The sequence below is a fragment of the Brienomyrus brachyistius genome, chromosome 5 (assembly GCF_023856365.1).
Source record: "Brienomyrus brachyistius isolate T26 chromosome 5, BBRACH_0.4, whole genome shotgun sequence".
Classification (NCBI taxonomy): Eukaryota; Metazoa; Chordata; class Actinopteri; order Osteoglossiformes; family Mormyridae; genus Brienomyrus; species Brienomyrus brachyistius.
In genome coordinates, this window is record NC_064537.1 from 38892450 (window position 1) to 38915746 (window position 23297).

Sequence of the window (23297 nt, forward strand, 5' to 3'; positions counted from 1 at the left end):
GTGTTTGAGAAACATGGTTATTGTCATGACCTGCCTGTTCGATCCTCCTGTGTGCCACGCCCCCTCATTTACCTCATGTGAATTCCTGATTGTAACCAACTGTTTCTTGTTGTTTCATTGAGTCTCGTGTGTTTAAGTCCACGTCAGAGTTTGTATCCCCAATTCCGTCATTGAAGACTTTATTGTGTTTTGCCTTGTCTGCTCGTTTTCATCTAATAAACCCCGTTTCCTGAATCTCTGCTACCTGATCCTGACTCCCTGCTTGCTCGCCCTGCACGCAGCGTGACAGAATAATGGAACTCCCCAAGAAGACGCCTTAGCGAACCGAAGCTGAATATGGCAACCTTGTCAGTGAGGCGGTATACTGGCTGCAACAGCCAGAGGTCCAGGAGGACTCCACAGCTCATGGCGATCCATATGGGGGATATATTGCGTGGCACACAGGAGGATAGAACGAGCAGATCATGACAGATCCCCCCCCCCAAAGGCACGAACTCTGGGTACGCACTGGGAGAATGAAGAGATGGGATCAGAGACAAAGGACCTGGAAAACAAGACAAGACCATCACTGGGCCACCGGGAACAGGACAGACACACAGAATAAGCACAATGGCAGAAACTAGGACAACACCTGACAAAGAACAGGAAACGCAGACAGGCACACTAAGAAAGGAGACACTGGGGGAACACCAACAGGAGGAACAAAAGGGCCAAGAGGGAACACAAGAGACACAAAGGGATGAGGAGCAGACACAGGAGGTCGGAAGGGATAGGATGGGGGACAATTGGGAGCCTGAGGAAACCCCAGAGGTCGGAAGGTGGCAACCATAGGGGCAGCAGGCGACCACGAGGCTGGAGCAAGAAAGGACCTCGGAGGGGGCACTAGGGGAGGCGAGGAGTAAGGTGAAAGGTACCCTGGCGAAGGCTAGGAGGGAGGGGAAGCCGCAGCAGGTGATGGCACAGCCACAGTAGGCGAAGGCGCCATCCATGGATGAGCCGGAGCGGGGTGACCCGCAGGTGACGGACGAGTCAAAGCCGGGGAACCCTTAGGTGACCGCCAAGCAGGAGCCGGAGGACCCACAGGTGCCCCTGGAACCACAGCTAAGGAGACCGAGGGCGAGACAGGAGGTAGGGTGGGCAGGATGTGACCCCTGCGCAGGTGTCCTCTCCCCTTTCAGGAGATAAAAAGTAACGGGCGGAGCAGGATCCGCTGTGGGTGAAGCCAGAACATCAGTTGCGGAAGCAGGATCCTCAGGCATGGGTGGATCAGGTGTGGGTGAAGCCGGGGCCAGAACATCAGGCACAGGTGGAGCCGGGGCCTCTGTGGTTGGTGCGGGCGAGAAGGTTGACCTCTGCTGCGGGAATCGCTGGAGCCAGAACGTCAACCTCTGGTGTGGGAACTGCTGGAGCCAGAACCTGACAAAGAACAGGAAACACAGACAGGCACACCAAGAAACTACGGGAACACCAACCAGAGGAACAAAAGTACCACAGTGGGCGAATCAAGGACGGGCGGAGCAGAGACAGGCAGGGCTGGGACCTCGTGCGTGGCTGGTGGCGCCGGGATCTTGGGCAGAGCAGAAGGCGGAGGCGCCGGGACCTCGGGCGGAGCAGGAGGTGGAGGCACTGGGACCTCGGATGGAGCCGGGACCTCGGAGGGTGGCGACACAGCAGGAGCCTCGGAGGGCAGCGATGCAGCAGCAGGGACTGGGGCCCCGCAGGAGGGTGTGTCAGCCGCCAGGACTAGCGGGTCAGAAACACCAGATGGGTCAGGAACACCAGACGGACCAGGAACAGGCAGATCAGGAACATCATGCAGATCAGGAACATCATGCAGATCAGGAACATCAGGCAGATCAGGAACATCAAGCGCAGCAGCCAGGGTCAGCGCCTTAGGAGTAGGCATTGCCACTTTAAGGATCTTAGGGATCCGCGGAATTGCGTCCATAAGTGACCTGGCACCTTAAAGGGCCTAGCACGTCCCTAGATAGGGGCAAACTACTGGCTTGGGTAGCTGAGCGGTGGTGATATGGACGTCAGGTGGCCGCTCAGGGTAAGTGGCAGCTGCCTCCATCTCTGGGTACTTGATCAGGAGACAGGGAGATGGCCCCTAAGAAGATTTACGGTGTTTCGATACATCTCCGACTCTTCCACTTCTTTTTCCTACTTGACATCGGGGTTCCGTCGGGCAGTTCAGCTGGTGGATCTACAGATAGTCAAGGGTTACCTGCTGTAAATTGGCCTTCACCGGCATACTTTGGCGCTGCCGCAAGTCTAGACGCACCTCTTCCGCGACAAACGCATCTTTTGTCGGGGAAATCTTCCCCAGGATATCCCCCTTGTGTGTGGTCAATGTGCGAGCTGCGGGGTCCTCTTGGACTTCTGGTTGTTGTAACCAATACAGCGCATCACTGACCAGATCGCCATATTCGTCTTCTGTTAGCTGAGGCGTCCTCCTGCGAAGTCCGGTCATTCTGTGATGATCTGTGATGACCATGTATTGGACGAGCGACCACGGAGAGACATATGTTTGATGTCCAGCTCCGTCAAACATTTGAAATAGAACGAGCCCATTGTGTAACTGGAACACCTCCTACATGTAAACACAATGACGTGCTACAGCGTTGTTTTGTTGTTTGAGTCTAAAAAGCTTCATTCTCAAATTTAATTTTACCAACCATAGTGCATATAGGCAGAAAAACAATAGCAATAATCATTCAGCATTAGACTTTAACCCTCTGGGGTTGAGTGCTTTGTTGGCGACGCAGCGTATTTTTCGCGTATGTTTCAGTTTATATCTCACTGAAATCTTCATGTAGAATCATGAAAAAAAACGCTGACTAAATCTGTAAACGCGATCCAGAAACATCCCCATCAGCGCCATAATAGGGGGGCGCGGGGATGTGGCCAGGTGTGAATGGCTCATGCACACACATGAAAGTTATTATATATTCAATGAAAGGAACCCAGAAATGGTGACATGAGTTAGGTTTTTCTTATTTATTTATCCAGCTGAATGTTGCAACTACACCATTTAGTCATCTTCATGTAGCCAAGACTTTGGTGATCAGATATCTGGGATCAGAACAAACTGCCAGCATTACTTACTATGTATTTTTATAATGTTTCTGCAAGTGTTCCAAACTGCATTTTAGAATGTCTATACTTTGATGCCAAATTCCAAAATTAAATCTGACATATTAACAGAGTAAACTTAAAATTAATATGAGGTTAATGCCAAAACAAATATATAAGAAATAATTTATTTGCCATGAATTAAGTTTATGATATTGAATGAAATGTGGGACCATGCCCCAGTCCGTGAAAGTGTATTCCCTACCCCTAGACCCCAGAGGGTTAAAACCATGTGTTATGTCTGTTTATTTAATGGATCATAAGCTAATCAATGGTTTTCTAATTCGAATTCTTTCAGATAAATTATATATATATATATATATATATATATATATATATATATATACACACACACACACACACAGTAACAACAAACAAACAACAAACAAATTTATTTTTGTATAGCGCATTATCACAACATTACATTGTCTCAAAGCGCTTTACAGCATCTGCACCCAAAGCCCCCAGTGAGCAAGCCAAAGGCAAAAGTGGCAAGGAAAAACTCCCAAGAAGGAAGAAACCTTGGGAGGGACCAGACTCAAAGGGGGAGCCCATCCTCCAGGGGCCGGCAAGGATATTCAGTAGGTTCCTGTCCCAGCTCAGTAGAATCCACTTATAACGGACCTCAGGGAACCTGGCGAAACAGTCCATTATATCCAAAGTCCGTTATATCCAGAGTTGCTGTATGCCTAGAACACAACTACAGGACACCATTTACTCATGCCACACCCCAACAGACACACTTGTGGCATAAATTATTATATTGTACATATATGCCTCATGTATAACGACGTGCGTAGAATTCACACTAAAACATGGCGTACAGACAAAACTATGAATGTGCATATGCAAGGAAAAATCCAGATGCACAAAACTGTGTGTAAGCAGAGATCTATGCACATTCCCTTTAAAAATTCCAATGAGTGTGAAATTTTATGTACGTGAACAAGCCCAGAGACACCCCCCAACCCATCCATAATTAAGGATATTTGCATATGTAAATCCGTATAAATACCCACTTTGTTCTATGTTTTTCTTAAACAACAATGGATAAACCATGTGGGAAAAAGAAGAATTTCAGAGAGTGAGAGTACTTGTTTGAATTACTTGCATGTTTATGAATAACAAGTAAGGCGCAGATGCGGTGTTACTTTTGTTTATCCTGTTTGTTTATTCTTACAGACAATAGTACAAGACGTGCCCCCAGTGCCGAGGACGACACAGGAGGCGATGGTGCTGCTGTGCCGAGCACATCTTCTAATTCTTCCATAAGCTATGTCTTCCAATAACGCAAGAGCTGCCATGGTATTTGTAATAGTTCGGTGCACCATTTTATTGTTACAAATTGATTAAAAATCAGGTGCCATACATTTGTAAACAACATACAATTATTGGTGTATTGGATAAATAGAATCGTATCGGCACCTTGTAGGCGGAGCCTGCATGTCCGTTATAAAAACTACAGCTAAAAGCGGCCCTGGGGACCAAATTGTTTGTCCGCCATAAGCAAAATTCCGTTATATAAGAGTCCGCTATATCCGATGTTATATCCGATGCTGGCCGGGAGGCAGTGGACCTCGTTCATTATAGATGATATTCCGTTATAGGCAGAGTGTGTGTGTGTCATTATACTGTGACACAAATTTTAGGCCATACTGCCTAGCCCCAAGATTGCACCTGTGGTATTTTATAATGTGCTGTTCTATGTAGTCTGTTTCTGATCTTGACTTGGTCTTGGTGAGTGAGTGGTGTGTGAGTGTGAGTGGTGTGTGAGTGTGAATGGTGTGTGAGTGTGAATGGTGTGTGAGCGTGCCCTGCGATGGGCTGGCCCCACATCCTGGGTTGTTCCCTGCCTCGTGCCCATTGCTTCCAAGATATTCCGGACCCCCCGCGACCCAGTAGGATTAGCGGTTAAGAAAATGAATGGATGGATATTGACACCTATACATAAAGTAAACTGGTTAAATTTGCAGACGACACCAAGGTGGGTGGTGTAGCAGATACTGATCTAGCAACGGAGAGGCTACAATGGGATTTGGATTCAATTAGCAACTGGGCTGATACCTGGCAGATGAAATTTAACATAGATAAATGTAAGGTAATCCATGCAGGGAGGATAAATATAAAGTACCGATATTTTACGGGTTCCACTGCTTCCCCACACTGCCATTGCGTCCCCCCACTGCCATTCTCGCCAGTTTGGGGAAGCAATAAAAAAAGCCAGAATGTTGGGTTACATCTGTAGGTGTGTGGAGTTTAAGTCAAGGGAAATGATGCTACGATTATACAATTCCTTGGTAAGACCCCACCTAGAATATTGTGTGCAGGTTTGGTCACCATACCTTAAGAAGGATATTGCTGCATTGGAAAAGGTGCAATGTAGGGCCCACGAGAATGATTCATGGTCATAGAGGAATGTCTTATAAGGAGAGGTTAGCTGAGCTGAATCTGTTCAGCCTCGAGCAAAGGAGACTAAGGGGGGACATGATCCAGGTATATAAGATTCTAGCAGGTCTGGGTGCTGTTCAGCCAAATGGTTATTTCAATATTAGTCTAAATACTAGAACTCGTGGCTATAAGTGGAAATTAGCAGGAGAACATTTTAAAATGAATTTGAGGAAGCACTTCTTTACACAGCGTGTAGTTAGAATATGGAATAGTCGTCCTGCTAGTGTAGCACAAGCTAAAACCCTGGGTTCCTTTAAATCAGAGCTAGATAAGATTTTAACAACTCTGAGCTATTAGTTAAGTTCTCCCCAAACAAGCTTGATTGGCCGAATGGCCTCCTTTATGTTGTTATAGCTGATCCAAAACTCAAATAAACTATAAATGATATTAAGGAACAATTATAGAATGAGTTATAATTGGATATTAACTTTAATTGATCTTTCAAGATATCTGACAAACTAGTTAAACCAGTATGACAAATAGCAAATGTTCCTTTTTACCTTGCCCTCCCATCCCTTGTCTTTCATTAATATTGTTTCTCTTTGTCTCTCTTCATTGGATCCCTATAGTTGTTCACATGAAGACCTTGCTGCTGCCTTTCAGAGCCATTAATGGATAAGCATCTATCTCCATCAAGAGGTTTCTTAAGATCTGCATCCCATCTGTCCCCCTTCGGTCAGCAAACCAATACCACTTGGAGATCCCTTCACCATATGTGAAGTCTCACTCCAGACATTTCTCATGCATGGTTCCCTGAATGTGGAAAGAGCTGCCCAATCTCTACCCGTAAAAGAACCATCTCAAGGTCCATCTGATCCAGGAATACCTATCCAAACATTTACAATTCCATGTTTCATTAATGTTGCACTTTTTGATGATTGAATAGTTGTCTTTTTAAGTTCTTGCTTTGTTATAAAAATGTTGTGCAACTCTTTCTCCAATACTGTTTATTACCTGGGAATTCATTGGAAGCTCAGCCTGACTGCACTTATGCCTTAGCAACTTCTCTACAACATGTATATTTGTAATGTACCATTTGCCTCACTTGTGCAACGCTTTGGACAAAAGTATGTTTCTTAAAATAGAAATTATGATGAGTATTCCCTTACAATCGGGAATTTACTATGTTCATATGTATAAAGAATTTGCATAAAGTGTCTGGCTATATTTAAAATAGTTACTGGATTTAAAAAAGGAGTTAAGCCATGTGAGCAGCTTTGAGACTTTGTGATAGTGCAGAGTTTGAAAAATGTGACCCTGTGGACCCCCCCGCCCCCCCCAGGTTGTCGCCATCTCCCTGAGCGATCAGACTGTGACTCTCCATGTTAAAATATCCCCCTGCTATTCTCTGAACGTGTAAATCCGTGAACCTTGCGGACATGCCAATTAATTAATGTGCAGTAAGAGATAGTCGCTCTTGCCAAAGTGCCCCTTAAGGGCCGCACCGCTTCTGAATAAATACACAGTCTGAGCAAAGGCAGCCAGCTGGTACAGCAGCAGGAGCCCCCATATTTATTTATAGACTGAGGAGGTTAATTTTGGTTCCACTCTGCTCTATTTTTAGAGGCTAGATTCCATTATTGAGAGATATTTGTCACTTCTATTGTATCCAAGCAAATATGTTGCTAAGACTAAGCGGCTCTTTAAATCCTTGCGCATTAATCTGATACACAGGCATCCTCTATGAGGTGACTCCAGGCAAACCAGTAGGGGTCCTACTTGCATACTGTATGTATGTCATATGTAATGCCTAGCAGACTGAGGTCAAGTCTTTGTGAAAGGGACCTTATTTCCAAGTGATCCATGTTCCTTCTCAAGGTGAATTAATGGCTTCGATTTTATCTTTATGCATTTTTAAAGCATTTTAAAACCGAATAAAGGTCCTCATGGAAAAAAAACAACTTTCTGTGATTCAGTGTCATTATGTGGGACCAAATGCCAAATCTACAGTCAGGCTATTCACCAGTGTTTGGCAGTCTGCTCCTCTCCATATGACAGTGATGCTCTCATTCACCCACTCCCTCACTCTTTTGCCATCGCATAATCCTGCCTCTTTCCCTCTTTTTTTGGAAAGCTTGTATGAGTTTCAAGTGACACCTTCCACCATGCCTTAGGGGGGCAAGAAACCAAAAGTTTTTTTTTTTTTTTTTTGGGTGGGGGATGAGTGAGGGAGGGAGGGAGGGCGGGAAGGGCGGAAGGGCGTGTGTCAAGGGGGAAACAAGTGACAGTAATAAAAGGGAAAAGCGAAGGAAGCCCAGATACACAGAGGAGAGGAGGAAGGGGAAGCAAAGGAGAGACATACGCAGCCATGCCAGAAGCGAAGAAAGCAGGTAGGGTTACATTCTTAGGCTGCCAAATCATTTACAAACACATAGACGAATCCCGTAATAACAAAAATGATAATAATAATCATGCAACCATTCAGATTTTGTTCAAAAAGTTATTTTTGCGTTATTTTCGTCCCAAACCATTTCAATAAGCTTATTGTTTGCCTTAGCAGAGATAGTGGCAGCTGTCATGACACTTGTGACAACTGTCATAAGCTGCTGTACGGCAGGAGACTGCGAAAATCACATTTGTTGCCTGTCATTTCATTATTATACAGCACATAAGTTATGACAGATATTAAACGAGCTGACTTATTCTCATATGCTGTTATGTATAAAGGCGTATTATACTTAGAATTTTGAAATACTTGTAATTCTATAAGATTTTAAAAGTTGTTTTAATTCAAGAACATAGGAACCTAAGACATTTACAAACGAGAGGAGGCCATTTGGCCAAGCTCGTCTGGGGAGAACTCAACTTATAGCTCAACTATAAGCCCCTTATCTTTATTTTGAGTTGTTAAAATCTTATCAAGCTATGATTTAAAGGAAACTTTAAATTAAAGGAAGACTATTCAACACTCTAACCGACTTCATAACTTGAGTAATAATGACCAATGTTTTTTTTACTGATAAAAATAGAAAAAAAAATACATTTGTATTTGTTAGCAAACATTGATATAATTGAAAAAAGTACAGGACATTGTTTTGATGAGAATACAGAAACATCACTTAGAAAAATAAGATTAATTTCTTTGAAGTGACTGGCAAAATACCTGTTGATAATACCTGCTACATTCTGGAAATGGATACTATTACACTCATGAATTTGCAGTGCATATCAGTGTTGGAATTTGTGAGTTTGATAATATATCCACTTTTTGCTTCCTGTTCACTGGGTAGCTTTTTCATTTTCCCCTCAAAAACTGCTTAGCAATCATTTTTTTTAGTAAAAGCTCCTAAAACATACTCATTTATGCTAGAATTTGTTTTTTATATATACTTTGCAGTAATCTCAATTATATAGGAGCCTTCACTGTTTGCCAGCTCATGCAGAGGTGTCATTTACAGCAATGGAATATACTAGAAACAGACTTTTGTTAGTGCTGGCATGTTCATAGTATTACTAAGTGTTCATTTTTGCCAGTTTTTTTGGAGTGTGTCATTTTAAGGTGTGATGGACAGTGTTCCAGTGACAGCAAGCCCATTAATCAGCTGTGAGTTGGCAAATGAATCAGTGAGTCTTGTATATTGAGGTTCGGCCAAAATAATGTTAATATGCTGTTTCTATGTATCTATACACCATTTGTGTGGGTTTTCTGGAAAAAAAATACAGTAGACTGCCTTCCCCTAATAGTTAATCAGTATGGTATTCTAATCTATATAAGGATTAGGTCAAGGATTAGGAGATGAGCAATACAAATGTCTAAGCATCATGTCAAAATTAAGTGTTAAATCCACATCACTTGACAGTACAGGGTATCAAAGTGCTTACCCAGTTCTCCTCTAACTATGAAGTATTTAGAAAATCGGGGAGAAATGCTGTGTTACTTGCAGAAGAACTTTCTGTTTAGTAGGGCTTTAGTAAGTGAGATATTTGGGATGGTGCAAAGTCTGCTTACTTATTGCAAAGCAAGCTGTGCTAAGTAAGGAAATACTGGCAAGTGGGAAGTATCACAGCGTTTTACAACTCGCTGCAAGGTGTTGGAAGGGAAATATATTTACAGCTTCAAAAGCAATTATAGACACTTAACAAAATAACATACTGTATCTGTGCTAAAACACAACACCTACCAAGCTGTATTTTGAGGTGTGGTCATTGTCTTTTGCTAAAATTCATAAATGGTTGCCGCGAAACTTAATAGAATGACAGGGTTAATAGAATTATGATGTCGTGACAAATCTGACTTACTCTGTGTCAAGTAGGAGAAGAGTTTCATTCCATCTTTCCATTAGTATCAAAAGAGGACAATTCCGGAAAACATTCTGCGAGAAATCCAGTAGAAGTCTGTTCTAATCTGCAGCTGCCGCATGATTGGTTCATATTTCATTCGTTTTGAGGGTGTGAATATTTTTTACAGCCTGGCGACGGTTGCTAGGTTTTGGCAGAATTATATTACATCTGAAGAAATATACTGTTATAACATGATGTTTGGGCTAAGTTACAATATTGTGGAACATGGATAAAATAACACTTAGACTATGCATGCACTTAGAAAAGGCATATAGTTAAAACTGTATTAGAATACATGGTCTTCTTCAGTTATTTAGAAAACACATATATAAATTGAATTTAATTCGAACAAGTCTTTAGGTACTTGGTTGTTCAATGTAACAACAATTGACTGAAATGCAACAGAAAATCGATACGTTCTGTCAAGCGCTAATTTGAATTGTCTGGTTCATTTGGGTAGACTGCAAACACATTGAGGCTCCTGGCCAGCACTGGAATGCACTATCAGCACCCAGCACTGGCGGGTGGGGGGTCACTCACTGCGGCATTTCAACAGTTTCACTTACACCAGAGGCAATGCACTATTCTTGGGACTTTCATTGCTTGGAGCTTGTACATTGTATATCACCCAAAAGCCACTTTTTAGCATAAGCTTAGACAAATAGCAGCAATGAAGTTCTTACTAGTTCACATGTTCTCACTGTGCTATTACACCTATTGTCTGTTTATGTTTTTTTATTTGTAGACTGTTAGTTGTTCAATGTGTTGGATGTGATTGAACAAATAAGCACCCCAATGCACTTTTTGCACACGGTCAATAAAACATCTTGAATCACCGGCATTATTAGATTATTTCCTAACAAGTCAACATGTCCTATTGCTGGAAATTGTAATATTGTGTTTTCTTAAATGATGGCTTCTCTCTGAGTGGGTGGAGCCTACCTGCTCTCCCCATGTCATTTGGGTTTCATCCAGATTTGCTGGTTTCTTCCTGCAGTCCAAAGGCATGCAAGTTAAGCTAATTGATATCTACAATTTGCATGTGCTTATATGTGATCTACAATGTACTGACCTGCCTGTGCTGCCGGGGAAGGACTGCAACCTCTCCTCATGCAAGCCTTGACCTTCATCAAGAGGTTAGAGTGTTAGCATTACCATGGATGGAGTGATTCACAAAAATTTAGGTTTTGTTTTAAAGGTTCTGCAGCAAGAAAATTCCTGGCACTCAATTCTGGCCATTGTCTTGGTCTTTCCAAACTCTATGGTGTCATTGTCCTGCTGCAAGCAAATCTTTGTTCCCACAAGACCTTTGAATAGTGTTCCACTTTGACCTTGTTTACTTAATGGTCTATTGGTAGTGTGGTGTTTGCTCCATCCACCAACCCTTCAATTCCTTCCATTCAAGCAGCTCCTGCTCATGATTCTGCCACCACTACATATAAGAATGGCACTGAGGTTGTCAGATAAGATCTTGCTAGATGTAACATTTGGTAAAGGAAAAAAATAGAACTCTAATTGTGTTTGATTAGCCTACAGTTTTTTTTCCCACATTGTTTGAGAGTCTCCTACGTTTTGCATAATAATGACAGAGAAATTCAAATTAATTTTTGTCAAACAGTGTCCTCCAGGGAACTTTTGATTAATGGTTAGGTATATATGGTATCTGAACTTGAATTTAATTGGCTTTTTCACAATTTCATCCATGTGAGTCATTAGATAGATACATGTAGATGTTGGAGGTTTGGCTTTTTCTAATGTGTGCTGATTTTTCTTAGTACTTTGAAGGATTTGTTTGGTGAAGATTCTGGGTAGGTTTATGTGCCTTCTGTGTCTTGATATTTGATGGCCACAGAGCGGTGAGTGTTTGTCCACTCACACTCACATTGGAAAGGCTTTTTTGCTTCACATGACAGCATATCAAATGCTCAATGATGGGACCTTCTGATATATATGTGTATTATTCAACATAGACAAGTGTATTCAATATGAATGGTCCTTTAACTGAAACTTTAATCAGGTGGTACAAACAGGTGGATTTCAATCAAGATGATACAAATTCTGAAGGTGAATGATGTGCAAAGGTAGAGATTCCTTTACCATTGCTAATATTAAGGGGTGAATACTTTTAGATGAAGTATTTTGAGGTTTTTTTATTAAAATTTTTTTCAGTGTAGAATATTAAAAGCATACATTCCGAGATCCATATTTCAATGTACATTGACACCATATTCAGTGTAATACATTCACTAAAACCTGTGATGGAAACGACGTAACGTTTAATACAAATTGAATGGCTTTTTATAGAAATGTTTACATCAGAAAGGGAAAAATATGACTGGCTTCCTCCCCCGATGAGCCATCTGCTCCTTTTTAACTGCAGAGATCTGATGTCACTGTAAATCAGCACGCTGACGGAAACCTGAGAATGGCGGGCGGAGCGAATGTGAGGGCATATGGAAGGAATGAGGCGGCTGTCCGTTAAACAAGGGCTCTGCTGCACTGGGTGTGACCATCCCTCTTTCTCTTTTTTCCTACAGCATCGGGGCTGCCTTTTATCCCTGCCCTACCGTTTCCCATCATGCACCTGATCGTCACAAACACACATTCATGTTACAATATAATACGAAAGTTTTCTAACAGTCCTCTTGACTTTAATACCAGGAATAGTCAAGCGTATTAAGTCCTTCTAAATTGCCATTGCATACTTCTATACTGCCTAACGGTTACCAAAGTCGTTCTCTCAGTCATTGAATAAAACTTTGCAAGCTAATTTCTTTTTCCTCCTTTTTCCTTGACAGTCAAATGGTCGCGTGTCTTCTCCACTTCGCCCTCCTAGCTATTATATTACCTTACTGTTCCACCGCACCCACCCATTACGTTCCTGCTATGACCTTCAAGCTCACGCTAACCTTAGCCTGAAGTGGCACATAGCTCTCGTATAGCACTGTGGTCCATTGACTCCAAATCTATCATGCAGCCATGTTCCAACACTCTTCAGAAGACAGCATTTTCATTTTAATGAAAATGAAACCGAATGACTCATTAGCATAATACAAGTCTTTCTTACTGTACATTTGGGCTGCTGAATAATACTCTAAGCTGAAAGCATCTCGACATTTTAAATGAACCTATATATTTAACACATTGCATATTAAAGTATGTGCTATGCTATTTTATTATTTCCATGTATGTATGGCAAAGAACATAACACAGTTAGCCTCGTAAGCTAATGATAGCACCTGACTCTCCCCATTCACATCTTCTCGTTTTCATGGTATTTGCCAGCAGCCTGACCTCCATTAATTTTCCCCTGCTTTGCCCTTCCCTTGCTTTCCGTTTCAAAGGAACTTTTTTGGCATCCATCTGCTCCTTTGACCTTTGCCCTCTAACCCTTCTCACTCACCTCGCATCTTTCCTTGGTGTCACATCCAGGCACCTTGCCTGATGTAATTTTATATCCTAGGATATCAGGTTTTATTCCAATATCACATGCATCCCCATCAGTAATAAATTTGAAACGTCTCTGCTCCAGCAAGTATATTTATTCCAGGTCTGTCGCTTGTCTATCTGTTTTCCTTATTTAATAATGGTAATAATTCATTCCTGCACTCTCCACTTTTAGCCGCAGTTTGGATATGGAGAATAACGTTTCACAACAAATGTGACCTCTGGTGCTCAGCCTGTCACCTTGAGCATTCTGCCCAATTTGCTGCATCTCTCCACCTTCCTCTAAGCATTGGTAGCTGTTAAGGAGAAATGTCTCCCGGTCATAACCTGTATCATCATTTCGACAATCTGTAATAACAAGGTGACAGTCTGCACCTCACCACTGTCTTATGTTACATTTCTGTCTCTTCTGAAATTTCAGTCTTAACTCCTATTTATTTAATCAGTGGTTTTTCACTATTATTAAGTACCTTTCATTGGGAATTTCATAAAAACTGCCTTGATCTCTTTTACTTTGCAGACATCAGTACTGTCTTATCTTTGCAATTGCTCTCATTTCTTTCTTTAAACATCCATCTCCTTTTTAGTTTGTTTTTGAAGTCTGCCTGGATTGCTTTACATTAGCCTTGTAAATCTTATCCGCACAACTGTAAATCCATCTAGTGATTTAATGGACAGCTTAACCGTACCATCTAGTGCTGCCAAAACACACCCATGGAATCACTGTCCAAGTATTGCTCCTTCATAGACACCTGTCAAGACCTGTCAGAATCATGCAAACTCATATTGCATGGATAAAAAATGACCTCATTGCATGTATAGCAAAGTATTCACATAGTAATGTATTTCATCCGCAATCCGAAAATTTTTAAATCCAAAATTCTAAAAAGAAAAATGTTAATCTCTGTCTGAAAGTTTATGCATGTCTTCATGTATGACAGCATAAACTTCTACAAATATTGAACTTTTTTCAGTTTTTTTTTTTTTTAGCGGAAGTTCCACAATAATGGTTCTGCTTCACAGAATAATATAAAATGATATATAATAAAATAATATAAAAGCGTAAAACTACTTGTGACTGATTCCGAGTTGGCTAAGTGTGGGTGATATATGCCAATATCTTGAAATTGGACACTGGACAGTTAATTAACACATCACTCATGATACCATCATCTGGGTCGCCATGCAGCATAGGGTTATGTGAGTTTTGGGAAAACTAAAAAAAAAATTGCTTTAACTGCATTTCCTATATTTTTCTGAATTTTGACATGTAAAAATGCTTGTTTGAATTCAGATGTTGTGCACAGGACTGTTGTGTTTTTTAATGGCTTTCATTCATGCACTGCTGTCATGTGACTGTAGGCTATTTAAGAAACTAACCACAAAGTCATTGGGGAAAACTGAGACCACTCAGCATGTCAGAAAATGATAAAATGATGCTTAAAACAACGGCACAGTTCATCTAGCTTCTGCGTGTTGAAGTTCTTATGCTTTATCCTTCACTTCCGGTGAAGTCTTAATGACATGAGTTCGTAAGGATGACACAACAGCAAATGGGAATTTAATACAACTTCCAGATATTGATCACACTCTACACATTAGGAAGAGTCTCTTACTTCCAAAAAAAGATATTTATGTAGATAACCGTAACATGACAGAAGTGCAACACCATGGAATATGATCCAATCACAGCAGATTATCACTTTGCACACAGATAGTCCTTGAGCCCTCAGGAATAAACCATGTGGTCACTGGCGTTTTCTGCAAATGTTCTTACGACACTGACCTGGAGGATGCAGCCAGGGACCTCACAGTAAATACCAAATTTAAAAAGAGGCTCTTTAATGTTCAGGACAACTAAGGGTTTTAGATTAGCTAAAAAATGTAAAGCTAGTTGTAAAGCTTCTCATAATGAGAGGTGTCATTAGGCTGCTAAATATAAGTAACAGTCTAGGAATGGTGTCTTATAACGGCGTGCAGAATACTGACAGGAAGCCAGCTAATGTCCTGCCCTCCTGCCCTTATCCCTGACTGCTAAGTCAGCACTGACATTTGGACGGCAGCTTTTCTGCTCTTCGCAATGACATGAACTTGGATTTTCATTTACATGCTTTGTCACAATTGCACAGCTACATCAAATAAGTGTGTTTTTTTTTTTTACCCTCATAGCAATTTCTGATCAACCTGATTCTGAAATGGTCCTATTCATGTGATGATTTTTATAATAAATAATGCTAAATAGCATATATAACAATACTATATTTTAAATATAATATAGGTTATCCATATATTATGTTTTTAAGCTGTAAGGTTTCTTGCAAATATTTTGCTGTTTAATTAATACTAATTAGTTTAGTACTGGTTAGCAGGAAGTGTTTTTTTTTTTTTTTGCTCTCATACCTTCAAGCTTCGATCGTGGAATCACAGATTTTCACCATCGCAAAAGGCTCCGCAATCTTAGCACGACAAATTAGCCGCGATCTTCTCCCTACATAAGTGAAAATCCGTGAAAAGCGTACCTATGTCAGCCAAGCTGAATTTGTCCGAAGGCAGATTGTCTGGTATCAACAAAATTTCACAGCTGACTGCATCGGTTTCAGAGGCCTGCGTCAGAGCATCGGGACAGCGGTGTCCTGAGCGCATGACATGAGGTTTCCCCGTCCCGAGGCATGCAGTGCTAAATTAGGCTTCATCTCCTGACTGTATTGCATTGTGTCACAGAGCAGTCGGGTGCGACTCCCATTTTTAACTTTACTTCACGTTTACATTTCCATTGATCTCTTTATTCGGCTGGGATTGCAGCCAACAGCGACCTCAGAGGGGACATAAGTACGTAACGGCACAAACACACACGCATGTTTACGAAATAATGGTAATATACAGCCACCGTTTCACCTGAATAAATCTACCTGTATGTGCATTGTGATTGTCAACAATGCCCTGCTGAAGACATTTTGTTTATTTAGTTGTTATTAAAGAAGTTGAAAATCGTTGAGGGGCACAGATGGTCCTTTATTTTTAATACTGTCAAAATAGGTATACAGAGGGTCTCAGAATGAAGCAAATTTATGGCTATTTAAAAATGAGATATGTCAAAATTGAAATTCAATCCAAAATGAATCAAATTATGACATATTTTTCAAATTATTACTTATCTCTTACCTGTAATATTAAGTTTTTATTAAAATAATATTTCAACGTAATATTTACATTTATATTCTCAATTTTCTATTTATATGTAGCATTTGCAGAAGGTTCAGTGTTTGTCATCATCATGCTTCCTGCATGCTGACGTTAGCTCATACATATGTGCATCACCCTGTCCAGCAGGGGTCCTATTCTGTGTGCTCAAGAGAGAATATGACGACTGAAGGAGAAACAGATGCTTTGAAAAAACTGATGCTTCTGTTGCAATGGAGCACGGTTCCGAATAACACTATACTGTATATTTGGCAATTTTTCCGTTTCCAAAGATCTAAATGAGCAATGAAATAACCTGGTTGCGAAATTGCTATTTTTAAAATGTATATTCAGTTCTTTGTCTCTGCAATCATCATTTGTGCTGTATCTACTAACCTTTAAGTTTTACTTACACAATTGATTGAAATATATTCAAAATGTGTCATAAAATAGTATGCTGAGGTAAACCCAAGACGTTGAAGGTGAGACTAGAAAGGCAAGTTTCCTTTATATGATTAATATGGAAACACCCAAGTAAATAACAGAAGGACAATGTAGTGGATGAAATATAGTGGATGAATAGACAACTAAACCCCTGCTAGCATCCATAGGATAGTATTGAAGTGTATTGAGGTTTTAGGTGTGTATGACACATTAAATAAAACAGAAATTGACAAGTAACTACAATTGAAATAAATTTTTTAAATTGGCTAATAAGCGCAATAACTCTGCTAGTGAAACATTGCATATTTGGGGTATTATATAAATAATTACATTTTAAATAGGCTAAAAAACAAAATGAGGTTCTGCTCCATCACTTCACATCTCAGCTGGATTCCTATTTACCTGTCTGTACTACTTAACCTCATTTCCGATCCTTTCAGGAAGAACAGGGTAACTTAGTGGCTCAGACTCCAGATCCAAAGATTCATATTCAAAGGTGTCACTGTCATTGTGTTCCGCACAATAAGATCATGGTAGTGACTTTCAAAGCCGATGCAATCAAGAACACAAAGCAAACAATAAATACAAAAGGTAAGCAATGTACAGAAGCAAACAATATATCCTGATTGAATTAAATGATAAAGAGACAGACTATGTAACAATAACATAACGTAAAGTGCAGGGGGGATAAGTGGCAATATGTCATAGGCTATTGCACATGCATCCATCCATCCATTTTCCACACCGCTTATCTTACTGGGTCGCTGGGGGTCCGGAGCCTATCAGCAATGGGCACGAGGCAGAGAACAACCCAGGATGGGGGGCCAGCCCATCACAGGGCACACTCACACACCATTAATTCACACATGCACACCTAGGGGCAATTTAGCAAGTCCAATTGGCCTCAGCATGTTTTTGGACTGTGGGGGGAAACCGGAGTACCCGGAGGAAACCCCACGAAGACATGGGGAGAACATGCAAACTCCACACACATGTGACCCAGGCGGAGACTCGAACCTGGGACCCAGAGGTGTGAGGCAAAAGTGCTAACCACTGTACCACCATGCCGCCCCTTATTGCACATACAGTATTTGCATATTGTGCAATGAATAGTCATCTCTGTAAAATGCAGTGTAAAATGCAGTGGTGCATTATGGTACTTTTGTGAGGTGGCCCTTGGAGATACTCTATTCCCAGGGTCATGCCTTCCTACGTATGTGGGCCAGTCTGGCATGAATTCCTTCAGGTCTTTTTCTCCCACCATCCAAAGACATGCAGCTGATTAACCCAGGGACTGTGAATCGGCCTTAATGAACTCTGTTCACGGGGTGTACCAAGTGTTATATAACGGAATATTTAAATATATAATTATTTAAGTAAGTGGTTATGAAGAGAGAAAGTATGAATGTACCCTGAAGATTACACTTATAATTAAGATTGCAACATTATCTTTTGCATTTTGGAGTGATCATTACTATTTTCTTTCTTTTTCAGAGAATGTACCAGAGGGTGATGGTAAGGCAGACGAGAGAGGGCATGGCTGTCTGTCTATATTTTACAGGGTTCCTGTGTCTGTGCCTGCAGAGTCGACACACGGTGGTCTTTATTTTTAAAACTGTCCTACAGGCCATAATTTCACACTGCTGGAGGCATCTGTGTGCAGCCTCTGCTAGTCACTACTTTCACATTCATGCTGTACTATCAAACACGGTGATATTTAATTTCTACACATATTGCAACATGCTGCGGCATCCCCTAACAACTCTTTAGATACAAGTCTGTTCAGTTTTATTAACGACTGGAAGCAAACTGAAGGGCCGAGTTAATGTATAAGATGGTGAAGAAGAGAGAACGTGAATATGAATAACTGGAAATAAAGATTATGACTATTATGGTGATTACTGGACAAGTGTTCACCATGCAATACATACCAAAGTGCATGATAAATATGTATTTCCTCATTAATGTTTTTTATAGTGTCATTGAGGCAAAACAATACACACCAATAGCAATAAAGTTTGTTGGCGTGTGAAGAGATATTAACTGATGCAAGTAGCCTACCGGCCCTTCATTTTTGGAATGGAAGTTTGTGTGGATCTTACAGAACTTACAGAGGAGGATGACATAATCCTTTGCATGAGTTCTTTGGGGCATTTGTTTGTATGTGTGCGAATGCTGAGATTTTATTTATTTATGGCTTATGAAAGCATTCCATCAGGTACCGTGAAAATAAGATCCTTACCATAGGATCTTACTGTTTTTATTACATGGGTGTTTTGGGAGTGTGTTGAATGTTTTTAATTGCATTTATAACACTAAAGTTAGATGCCCCAAATTTTGATGTTTGTGTACAGTATTGTCATTGTTATTTGGGTGTCTGTCACATTAATGTTGCCTCATGCAGAATGACCTGCCTTCTGCTGGGTCCTCAGCCTTCCCCACTGCATGCTCATTGTTGTGATGATAGAGTCCATCTATTTTTTGTTGATCATCCCCTTCCTCTTGTACCGTCAATTTTTCCATGCATTATTGTCTTTTTCGGTGCACTGGGTCTTCTCATAATGTGCTCAAAATAAGACATCTGTGTCTTGACACAAATGGAAATGCTTTTTGCTTTGTATTGCACTTGAAGGTTTTATGTGTTTTCTCACCAGCATGTCCATTTAACCTCCATACTTGTACTATATCCACTCCTTTCCTAAAAGCAGGTTCCCTTCATTTTCAGAGGGCGAAAATACATGGGGTGACCAGATAATCCATGTCAGGGAGGACACTTTGAGTCGGGACAGGATTTATAAACTACCATTTCAATCAAAAGGACATGGATTTCGCTTAAGCACTGACTCCTTGCTGTGTATTGATTGGTCAGTCTGCTATAGTCATACATGTGTTTCTAATGTTAATGTGAAACAGCTGGATGAGTCTTTCAATCAAGTAAGCAAACTAGTCAAAATACAAGAAGAACTGAACTATTTAGCCGAGCATAGAAACCTTTCAGATTTAAAGTGGCTTGTAAAACCTGAGGTAGCCCAAAGTGTCCTTCCTGAGATGGATTATCTAGTCATCCTAATAAGACAAGTAAGATATGGTATAGCCGTGTAAGACTGTGTGTAAGGAACCTGTATGGGAAAATAGTCCAGAGTGAGCTTCACAGTCTGACTCTTGCATGCTATATATCTCGACCTCTAGCCTGATACTGTGGGAACCCAAAGCTCAGTGACCCAGTTGCTACGGGGTCAGGTGCTACGAGTCATCTTCTATAACTCTAGAGAAATCTATGTTTTTGGGTAGAACCACAGTATGTGGATAATGTTTGGGCTTGGAATCACCAGGATGTGGGAAAGTTGTAATGATGAGAGGTCATGAGCTTCTGTAGTCTCAGGTTATGTTTTGGAATTGAACTCTGCATGACCTTTCAGCTGAGGGACCATTAATGCATGAGACTACCTTCCTCTCCACATACACTCCCCCTCACGCCATTTGTGTGCATTTTCATGAAGGTTGCTTGTCTTCCAGAGTGACACAAACTGACAAAAAATGTCTGAATCACTATGCCTGCCACTGCACGGCATCTATAAGCAGTTTCTGCAGGCTCAGAAAGACGTGTGCATGTATGCGTCTGCATTCCTGTTTATATCTGTGAGCTCATCACTCCGATCTACCTGCTGCGTACTGCATTGTTACACATGTCAGAATCGAAACATTCGGTGACAGGAGGCATAGAGCTCTCTGCATACTGTAGGTATTGTTATGCGCACATACTTGTCTGTGTCTGAATCGGTGTGCGTATCTGTGTAGTATGTGTTTGAGCTATGGATTGCAGCTCTACAGAACTTATACATTAGCACTGTGGTTAAAGGCCTCAGAAAAAAACAAAAGAAAATGATTGTTACAAAAAATAAAAGTGTCAACAAACGAGTAGGAATGCCAGGAGAGCAGTGGAGACATAATGAGGTCAGGTCATACACTAACAAGTACACTACAACATCCATCACCTTAAAATAAACTGGCTCACAGGGATTTTTTTTTTTTTATTTTGAAGACAAAACACACAGTTGTCTCTTACTGAAATAACTATTCAATAGAAGTGTGTAATTGACACTTTTTTATAATCGGCGATAAAACATTCAGTTGCATTTGTTTAGCTGATGGCTTCGTGCAGAGTGACGAAGGAGCGATGACATCTAGGCTCAACGAGTTTCCTCGGGGCAGCTCAGGTGAACAGCCTCGGGATTTAGGGCCCCACCTCCACTGACAGGAATGTTCCCTTCAGCCTCGGGAGCCTCTGGACACGGGCTCAGCTCCCTCACCTGTTCAGCTGCACGCTGCCCCAGTTTCCTATTTTCATTTTTTGTTGCATTTGGCACTAGAATCAGTTACTGAACCAAAAAAAGCTTTTCTGCCCTCTCAGCTGATCAAAATGTCAGACATGTAAATACTTTGCCCTTATGCCTCAGGCTGCACTAAATGGCTGCCCCCAGGTAAAATGAGCTATAATTCTGCCCAATTCCCTAGATTATACAAGATTATACAGTATTTTCTCCAATTTGACTGCGATCTGAAATAACAGATGAGAGAAAGGGTAAGTATGATATAAACACATTATTGTAAGGTCTACAGAATCATGACTGAACAGTACAGTAAGGCACACAATAGTGGTTTTTATTACTGTTATATGCTGTCCTGTTTCAGTTTTGGCGTAGTGCATTTTTTGTTAAGGTGAATGTATTTCGCTCCACATGAAGTGATCACATGGTGTCTAATTTGGATATGGAAAACTGAACTCATCATTGTACATTCTGTATTCACAGATCTGGTGACATACATTTGTTCCTCCACTTCATTTTTAGCTGGATATATAAGTTCTTGCAGAAAGAGGAGTCACTGGATGTGTGGCCTCTCTTTCCTAATAATCCTGTCATAGTGAGTAACACCTCTGGCTGTCACTCGTCCCCTACAGCACCTGCCCAGGAGGCAACAGAACAGTCTGGGCTCTTTGTGCAGAAGCCAGAGACGGTCTGCGCAGTTGCAGGTCAGTAACCAGTCCCACCCAATCAACATCTTAATGTTTCTAATCAGCCAATTGAGGATGGACTGTTCGCCGCATGAGCCATTAACAAGCGGCTGTACTGCCAGGGAGCGACATTACATTCACGGCGAAGGTGGACTCCTCCAGCCTGCAGAGGAAGCCCGTGTTGAAGTGGATGAAGGGAAAGTGGATGGACCTGGGCAGCAAGGCTGGCAAGCACCTACAGTTCAAGGAGACCTACGATAGGAACACCAAGGTCTGGCCACAATTAAATGAACAGAATACAGCCAGATGCCATTTCACATGACATATGATTTGGCAGTTTGACATGGCAACCCAGATCTCATTCACCACAACCAGTCAATGTAGCTCAGAGCTGTGGCGATGCTCCTCAACCAATCACTGCCCAAGGAACACAGTACTAATGGGGGTGCGGGTCATACTGGTTAGAAATATTCAAGGAGTCTTTGGTAACACGTTAATTAAAGCTGTCATTTATAATGCATTATAGATACCTTCATAATGCATTATAACGGTTGGTATAAAAATTAAGGACTGCATTATGAAGGTATCTGTAGTGCATTATAGATGTCAGCTTCATAAAACATTTAATAACACTATAATAGGTTATTGCTTTTTATATTTAAAGATTTGTTTTTGTGTATTTATAGTCATGTTTATAATACTTTATGGATGTATTATAATGTATTATGGATGTATTCATAGGTTGTTAATGACATGGCATTCATAGAAAGTGTTACTAAATATTCTTCTCATACACTGTAGTGATATTCCAGCTACATTTTATAAACAGCACTAAGGTAACCTCTTATTGACCAATAACATTTTAAATGCATGTAAACTGAGCCACATAAGTGACATGTTGTAAATTAATATTCAATATAATTATGCAGTTAACCCTGGTCTGAAGCATGTGTGGCTTTCTATCACATACTCCCTCACTGGGACGTGGGTCATTAAACAGAAGTTATGTGACATTTACAATGTCCTCTTCCCGCGATACGGTTTAATAGCAACGTCATTACATTGAGTGACTGCCTGTGGGAGGAAAACTGCTGCAAAGCTTCTGCTGCCCTCAGATCTACACATATGAGATGACGATCATCAAAGTGGTGCCTGGCGATGCTGGTGGTTACAGGTGTGAGATCAGTGCCAAAGACAAGTGCGATAGCAGTACATTTGAGATCAGTGTGGAAGGTAAGATAATTATGCTCATAAAGCGACCTCACACTCTGAAGAGTTTGACAGAAGTTACCACAGACAATCAGCTAGGATTCATTTTAGAGAGTAAAAACAATAACTAATAAAACAG

The 23297-nt window shown here is 41.1% G+C and overlaps 1 protein-coding gene across 1 annotated transcript in view; it reads left to right on the forward strand.

Annotated features, from left to right (window-relative positions):
• The first annotated feature begins 7779 nt into the window (after nucleotides 1-7779).
• Nucleotides 7780-23297, forward strand: part of LOC125742064 (myosin-binding protein C, fast-type-like) — a 38563-nt gene continuing 23045 nt past the window's right edge. Inside the window, exons 1-5 of the mRNA XM_049013690.1 lie at nucleotides 7780-7913; nucleotides 18430-18450; nucleotides 21896-21967; nucleotides 22072-22220; nucleotides 23065-23182. Of these exons, the coding sequence (XP_048869647.1) occupies nucleotides 7892-7913; nucleotides 18430-18450; nucleotides 21896-21967; nucleotides 22072-22220; nucleotides 23065-23182 (382 nt within the window). The 5' untranslated portion in view covers nucleotides 7780-7891. The remainder of the gene's footprint in view (nucleotides 7914-18429; nucleotides 18451-21895; nucleotides 21968-22071; nucleotides 22221-23064; nucleotides 23183-23297) is intronic.